The following is an 8255-nucleotide window of genomic DNA, read 5'->3' as shown; positions in this document are numbered from 1 at the left end:
TTGAGACTGAACATTCTTTTAAAAAAAAAAGTAAAGAAATATGGGTGGATTGGACTTCCAAATTTTTCTAGATTTGGATTTCTAAATTTTACTTTTTTTGCTGAAATGTAAATCTCAGGTGAACAAAAAGCATTTTCCAGCATTTTTAGGAGGGTGGAGATTTCAGCTTGCCTTTTTCTCCTTTGGTCTTGTAAACTTATCACCAAAGGAATTCAGTGATACAGTACAGCAGTGTTAGGTAGCTGTGCAAGCCAAGGCACAGGTTAAAAAAAAAAAAAAAAGTCACACACATGGCAAGAACAGGAAATGGGAAAGCCTTCTTTTTACTGGCAGCTAAGTGTTGTGTTGTTCCAAAGTATCATGGCAACTGTACAACCAAACCAATGCACTTGCTTAACATCTTTCTAAAGAGTAAGATTAATTTGATGATAGATGGAACAGTCTTTCAGCTATTATAAAGTACAAAGCAATCAGCTAAACACTAATGTGTGTTAGCTATAATTTAAGTCTTCTTTAAAAAGATAGCAAGAGATGCACATACATATATACAACTGGGGAAAAAAGAAAACACTATTGCTGTCCTATCTGCTTGCATGAGATAAAGATGCCCTATCTCCCACAGATTAAAAATACTTCATTTTCTCATCATGCTTAGAATTCAGGTGAAACAAGAAGTGATCTCATCTTACAATGCTCTCTAGTCCCTTATTTTTGTCATGAAACAGGATATTCCTTGGAAAGCCCAGAGTGTCTTTTACCCTGTCCTTTAATTTGGTTGAGAGGCGGCAACTAAATTTAAAGTACAGAAGAATCCAGCTACGGGAGTAAGTCAAATTAAGCTGCTAGTTGAGGTAATGGCTGCCTCATCCATAATTGACAATTCATGATTTAGCCACTAAATTGCTAAGGGGTTCATAAATTACGATGTTTCTCTGTAAATCTTACTCTGCTGTGATAACTCACTGTAGATAAGAGGTCTGGGGAAAGGGGAGTGCTTTTCTGCTCCCAGTATTTTTATTCTAAAGATTATAATTTATTTGAGAGCACGAGGGAGATGGGGAGAGAGAGAGAGCATGTGTGCATGTGAGCTCACGCACGAGTGGGGGAGGGGCAGAGAGACAGGGAGAAGCAGGGCCTGACACTGGGCTGGATCCAAGGCCCCCCAACCCATCATGACCTGAGCTGAAGGCAGACACTTAACTAAGCCATCTAGGGACCCCTCCCAGTATATATATATTTTTAAGATTTTATTTATTCATGAGAGACATAGAGGCAGAGACACAGGCAGAAGGAGACGCAGGCTCCCTGCGGGGAGCCCGATGTGGGGCTCGACTCCTGGACCCTGGGATCACAACCTGAGCTGAAGGCAGATGCTCAATGAGCCACCCAGGTGCCTCCCAGTATTTTTTTTTTTTTTCTTTCTTTAAAATAGAGATATACAATAGGTTTTCTTGGAGAATTTTTTTTTTTTTAATGGAATACAGGAAAGGGATCTACTTGACATCTCTCCTTAGAAATATTGGCAGTTTTTCTTAAACAATCCAGTTCCTCATCTGTTGCTTTTTCATTTTGTATACTGCAAGTTCCCAAGCAACTCAAATTTGCAAACACAGCTATGGATACGCTCGCTATTTGCTTTACAGCAGTTACGTGGGAATCTAGAGGTCTGTTTTTTGTTATTTTCCCCGCCTCTCCATTTCTTAATTGTATGTAACCAGCAACATTTATGGTCGGAGGTTGATTTACAAGTTGCCAAGTCTGTGGCTGATGGTTTGCAGCCTCTAGCTTGAAGCAAGAAAAGGATGAGTAGTCAGGAACTGGTCACTTTGAATGTGGGAGGGAAGATATTCACAACAAGGTGCTCTACCATAAAGCAGTTTCCTGCTTCTCGGTTGACACGAATGATGGAGGGCAGAGACCAAGAGTTCAAGATGGTTGGTGGCCAGATTTTTGTGGACAGAGATGGCGTGCTATTTAGTTTCATCTTAGATTTTTTGAGAACTCATCAGCTTTTATTACCAGCCGACTTTTCAGACTATCTGAGGCTTCAGAGAGAAGCTCTTTTCTATGAACTGGATCCTCTGGTCGACCTCTTAAACCAAGAAGACCTGCTACTGCCAAGACCTGCTCTTGTGGAGGTGCAGTTCCTAAGCAGAAACACTCAAGCTTTCTTCAGGGTGTTTGGCTCTTGCAGCAAAACAATTGAGATGCTAACTGGGAGGATTACGGTGTTTGTAGAGCAACCTTCCACACTGACCTGGAGTAGTAACTCTTTCCCTCCTCAGATGACCTTACTTCCTCTGCCTCCACAAAGACCTTCCTACCATGACCTGGTTTTCCGGTGCGGCTCCGACCACACTACTGATAACCAAACTGGAGTCAGGTATTTTGTACTTGGAAGGCTTTCTCCTCTTATGACAGTTCCTGATGTTTCCCCTCCAAACTGAAAGTTTCTCATGGCTGAGACTTTTCTTGGGAAAAAAAAAAAAAAAAGATTACTCAAATGTTTTGGGGTAATAAGTAGAGCTGGGTAGAATGATCAGATAATTACTGTCCAAACTGGGCTACTTTTCAGAGTGAAAGAGGGTATTGTTATTATGTGGGACAATAGGAATAAACCAAGACTGTCCAGGGAAAACTGGAACTATAGTCATTCAAGTTGTGAGAGGAAATAATTTTATAGATAATGTTCCATTGCTGGTGAATTTGGCTTAGGACCGAGACCGCCTTTCTTTCCCCAAGAGATTCTTTTAGTGGCTGGCAATGTAGTAAAGTTTCAGTAGTTTCTCCCGATTTCCTTACACTCCGTGTGTATTTGTTCTTTTAGTCCTTATGATTTGACTACTGATTTTCCTCCATCCCACTTTATTTTTAAACACCATTAAGGCAGATATATCCCATAGCAAATTTGGTATCCTATTACATCTTTGGCACTCTGAGACAACTCAAAATATTGGGATAGGCTGTCAGTATGTTAAGGATAGTTGCTCCTGAGTCAATTATTCACTTTCTCTCACTGTTGTTCTTGGCTGAACACTAAGGCTGATTTCCACTCTGCTGTCAGGGACACTTTTTTTTTCTCCTTAAAAATGTCTTAATGCTGTCCCACCATTATTTTACTAACTGTTAAAGCTGGCTTTAATTTTCAGGAGGAAAAAAAAGGAGCCTGCATATGTTTTTTACTGGTATTATTTAAAATGTTTTTTTTTTTTTGGGGGGGGGGGAGAGAAAAGGTAGACATAGTTTGGGATATTTTCTTGACTTCAGCAGTCGCCATTGGGAAGGATCAATGTTCGCCTCTCCCACAACACATCCCTTTGTTCTACTTACCAACTGAAGAACACTGGGCAGTATGACAATTCTTCAGTTTTTACACTTAATAATTTCCTGCCCTCTCCAAAAGGTTGAAATGTCACTTTGGGAAGACTTAAATTAATAGGCTGATTGTGAAGGGAACTTAAGACCCTATCTTTATCTTGAAGTGTTTTAAGATATCTCTGTATACAACTTTCTTTTCACTGGTGGGGCACTAATGAATAGAAGGGAAAAACTATCAAGTTTTTTTTTTTAATTTGATTTAATGATTAGGATCTTTGATGATCCCCCCCCTTTTTTTTAAAGATAGAAACCTAGGAAAAATGGTCTAATTAATTTTAAGAAGAAACACGCAAGATGAAAAGATACTGGAAATACTAAACACTTAAATCTATGCATTTGGAGAAAATAATTGAAAAGAATGCTGAAAAACAAAAATTAAAAACTAAAAACTAAGGTTGGAATATACTTGTATGTACAGTGCCAACTGGTTTTCCCTTTGTTGTTAAGTGTCGTAACACTTAGAAATAGTACAAATTTTTTTCATCATAATGTGAGAGGGGCATTATATTTAAACTTCCAAAATAGGTAATTCCAAAACCAGAAGCTGTTTTACTAATTATATTTTTTCATCACCAAATAGTACTATTTTCAGTTGCTGGAAGTTTAGAGTTCTTTTCCATTCTGTAAGTGTTGATGATTTTTTTTCTATCATGCCAATTTCAGAGTAGAGATGGATAACCTTAGAAAGGGAACATTATTGGGATTTTGGGTGATTGGATGAAAACTCTGGCCCTGAAAGGCCCACCTTAGGTACGTAACTGCCTGCGTAGTCATTTTTATTTCTTGCTCACTCCCTGTTCTGAATCATCCATTCAGATGTTTTTTGAAGGCTGGAAGTGGAGGAGTAGCCTGGTTGGCCCTAAGAGTCTGGTGTATCATCCAGCTGTTCAGTATGTTCCACTAATATGATTCACCACTCTGAGATCTTGTTAACCTAGCAGATTGCTCAGTTATCATCTCTGAAGTTCACAGTATAAGAAATACTTGGCTTGCAACTTGCACAAGGCCATTCATATGATACCACATTATCAAGCTCAAGTTATGGTCACAGGATTCTAGAGCCTTTATTCTATCGGAACTTTCCTTATTAAACTGGATTAAATGGAAAAGTGTAGTTGCCTTTTTAAGTTTTTAAAATAAGTTTTGAGGGGTGCCTGGGTAGCTCAGTTAGTTAAGGGTCTGCCTTTGGCTCAGGTCATAATCTCAGGGTTCTGGGATCAAGCCCGGCATCAGGCTCCCCACTCAGTGGGGAGTCTGCTTCTCCCTCCCTCTGCCCCTCCCCCTGATCATTTTCTCTCTCTCTCAATAAATAAATAATATCTTTAAAAAAATAAGTTTCGATTTTCTATTTCTCAATGCATTCATTCTTCTATCCTCTTCTGCCTTAAAATCTTTCATTTCTTAATTTGACCTCAAAGAGAATCAAGTACTGTAGCTCAGTGATTTCTTGCAAGTGTTTATCATCTACTGTATATTATTTGTATCTTAATGTGAGATATGCTATAACTTTTCTTGTCTTTAACAAATGCTTCTAGGCTACACACACAAGATCTGGGAATTGGGACTAGATGGAATGATTTTCTAATGTTAAAAATTTGCTATATCAAATATAATAAACATTTTTTGATATGTACTTTTATAAATCTTATAGTATTTTCTTTGCCTAGAATTAATTTCTAAATGTAAGCTACAATAATCACTCTATTTATTTTGATTTTTTTTTAAAAGATTTTATTTATTTGAGAGAGAGAGACAGAGACAGAGTGAGCAAGCGCGCACAAGCAGGGGGGAGTGGCAGGCAGAGGGAGAGGGAGAAGCAGGCTCCCCCCTGAGCAGGGAGCCTGATGTAGAGCTTGATCCCAGGACCCTGGGATCATGACCTGAGTGGAAGGCAGACCCTTAACCGACTGAGCCACTCAGGTACCCCAATAATCACTATTTTAATCATAATTAAAAAGAGGCTAAGGAAGCCCTAAGGGCTCTTTTTATGACATGAAACTACTGAGAATTTAGGTAGCTACGTGGAAGTAATTTAAGTTAGCCTTTTCTTCACATCTCATAAACAAACTGAGAGGATTCAAAGACATAAAAATATCCTAGATGGCATGTAAAGGGGTAATATCTATCGCAATATATAGAGGACATGCTATGTTGACACTATTAAAACCAAGATACAGCCAATCTGAAAAGTTCAGGTATATTTTTCTTGAACTATGTGTATTGGTTCTATAGAATTTCCTAGGAAATAGAAAGTTTTGTCATTTTTACTCCAGAGGCCTTTTGACCCTGAGCTTTACTCTTTAACAATGGAACAATTTTGATTGAGTAAAAACTGACAATAAAATCTTGACATTTTTATTTTGCAAAATTGTATCTGAAAACATGTTTGATAGAAATATGCCACAAAAGAAACAATTTGTTCTGTCAGTGCTAATTATGGGTAGAATTACATCTAGCAGGAAAACTGTAAATGTAGAAAATATTCATTAAAATGGTTGAATCAATTAACTTAATTACATTGATTAAAACAATGTTTAGTAAACTGAAAACAAAAGTTGGAAATAGTTGTTACATTATATAAAAATTAAGCTAATTGTTTAATCAAATTGTTTGCTCCAGAAAATGATTTTGCAATGAAAATTTGTCAATGTTGGTATATTCCTAAATGTGGAATTAAAATGACCTTGGAGATCACAGGAAGGTCTCTATTTTCAGTACCTGAAGTTACTGATTTGGATTTATAAATGAAGTCTCAAAAAAAAAAATCTGGACAAAAATGGTATGACGCCTTTATTTGAAGTTGTAGGTCAAACTGATGTGTTTAGTTTTGCTAGTTATTAAAGGGATGCTTTATAATCAAACTTCTATTGTGTGTCCTAGGTATGTTTCTATAAAACCTGATAACCGAAAATTGGCCAACGGAACTAACGTCCTCGGCTTACTAATCGACACTTTATTAATGGAAGGCTTCCACCTAGTCAGCACTAGAACATCATCCTCTGAAGACAAAACTGAATGCTATAGCTTTGAAAGGATAAAAAGGCCTGAAGCTCTCACCATGAACAAAACACTGAAACCAGAAACTACCCTGTCGGAGCAATCTCAGAAAAAGAAATGAGGTCCCCTGTTCTCTTTTACAGTAAAGAGAAATTGCCATTTTCTTTTTTGGAAATTCCACATTTATGGCATGTATGTTAGTCAAATATGTACTCAGTGTAACTCTTGTCCGTGCTTCCTAGCATGCCATCTCTGGCAACCATACTTCACCAGTGCTTATGCCACGCTAACGGCTTGCTGCTCTCTGAATACCACTGTGCACTTAGTGCGTTGGCACATGTTCCTTCTACCTTCAATGCCTCCTTCCCTTTCTTTTCTTGAACACTTATACAACTCTCAAGAATGGGCTCTGGAATCAGACTGCTTGATTTCTAATCCCAACTTAATCAGTTACTAGCTATGTGACTTGGGCATGCCATTTAAGCTCTTTGTGCTTCAACTTCATCATCTATCAAATGAGGATAATATATCTCCCTTATACGATATATGAAAATAAAAGGAGATAATGTAAAATACCCAACACACTGTCTGGCACAAGGTAGGCACCAAGTAACTTTGGTGATGGTGACGATGATGAAGGAGAGAAAGACAGACTGGTGGCCCACTTTCAAATGTACCTTCTCAGTGAGGCCTTATCTTCCTCCTTTCCCAAGCATATTAACCAGCCCTTTCCTCTGTATAGACTTACATGCCATCATAAAACAATTTTTTTTCACCTGAATGTGAGCTCAATCCACTCAACAATTTTAACACTACTATGTATAAACCACTGCTAAATATTTGGTGAGAGGAATAATAACTTTGTTACTAATTGGCACCTACATGTGGCCCAACATTTCATATGGGTACCACTTAACTCTTAACTTCTTAACTGAATTAATTTCATTGTTATTTAGTGTTATTTTAAAATATAAGAAAATAATGGCAGAAGCTTGTCTTGGACAAACCACGCTGAAAATTTTGTTCTATCAAATCACATGTACCTATCAATCTATCTCATGTGTACAAATACAAATCATCACAATGACATATTAAGATCTGTCAGTCCTTAATGGGACCATCAGTAGTTGGGTCTCCCCTATTCTCCTACTTCTTTTATGTGGGGTTAGCTTCTCTCCATCACTCACAACTTCATTTTGGATGAGACACTAAATATCTTAGCTAATTCTTAAACCTCAATAATTTACCTTATAAGTGACTGGAAGTTATCCCTAAGAAGATTTTCTTTTTTTTTTTAATTTTTATTTATTTTTTTTTAATTTTTATTTATTTATGATAGTCACAGAGAGAGAGAGAGGGGGGCAGAGACATAGGCAGAGGAAGAAGCAGGCTCCATGCACCGGGAGCCTGATGTGGGATTCGATCCCGGGTCTCCAGGATCGCGCCCTGGGCCAAAGGCAGGCGCCAAACCGCTGCGCCACCCAGGGATCCCCCTAAGAAGATTTTCTAAAAAGGAAAGCTAAGGTTGAAATTTACTCTTGCATTTAATATACAAGTCATAATTACAAAGAGTTCTTAGGTTATGGTAAAGTTGGAATTAATTTGAGCTGCTTTCAAAATATATCTGAAATCAAGGAGCCTGAAATGACATAAAATGGTCAAGGGAAAGCACCTAGAGAAATACTATATGGTTTAGGGAATCATAAGCTATTTCAAATTTATCTTCTATACTGTTTACATCTGGCACACTTCACTTTGGCTTTATAAGTTTTTGTATTGGTTCTCTATCACAAATAATAGAAATGGTCACATCACTAGAAACCTTGCTGGGATAACAAAAGACTTGCTTAGAGCACTCTAAACCTCCCATATCCTACTGT

The 8255-nt window shown here is 37.7% G+C and overlaps 1 protein-coding gene and 1 long non-coding RNA gene across 9 annotated transcripts in view; one reads left to right on the top strand and one right to left on the bottom strand.

The window, feature by feature from the left end:
• Window positions 1-8255, bottom strand: part of LOC129516525 (uncharacterized) — a 115890-nt gene that overhangs the window by 20697 nt on the left and 86938 nt on the right. The window contains exon 8 of one of the 8 annotated variants that reach the window (XR_008665776.1): window positions 2402-2471. The exons of the other annotated variants lie outside the window; for them this stretch is intronic. This is a non-coding gene — a long non-coding RNA (uncharacterized LOC129516525). Of the gene's footprint in view, window positions 1-2401; window positions 2472-8255 lie in introns of those variants that run through there. 8 annotated transcript variants of the gene reach the window in all.
• Window positions 272-7346, top strand: KCNRG (potassium channel regulator). Its single transcript, XM_055335959.1, has 2 exons — window positions 272-2383; window positions 6259-7346. Exons 1-2 carry the CDS (start codon window positions 1803-1805, stop codon window positions 6494-6496), a joined length of 819 nt encoding a protein of 272 aa, XP_055191934.1. The 5' UTR covers window positions 272-1802; the 3' UTR covers window positions 6497-7346.

Source organism: Nyctereutes procyonoides, unplaced genomic scaffold (assembly GCF_905146905.1).
Source record: "Nyctereutes procyonoides isolate TBG_1078 unplaced genomic scaffold, NYPRO_anot_genome, whole genome shotgun sequence".
Classification (NCBI taxonomy): domain Eukaryota; kingdom Metazoa; phylum Chordata; class Mammalia; order Carnivora; family Canidae; genus Nyctereutes; species Nyctereutes procyonoides.
The sequence above is the reverse complement of the archived record's forward strand: the minus strand, read 5'-3'. Positions and strand labels throughout refer to the sequence as shown.

Excerpts from the sequence above, each read along its gene's own strand:
- KCNRG (XM_055335959.1), top strand. The coding sequence starts at position 1,803 with ATGAGTAGTCAGGAACTGGTCACTTTGAATGTGGGAGGGAAGATATTC. Across the intron at positions 2,384-6,258 it reads GATAACCAAACTGGAGTCAG|GTATGTTTCTATAAAACCTG; the intron begins GTATTTTGTACT and ends TGTGTGTCCTAG.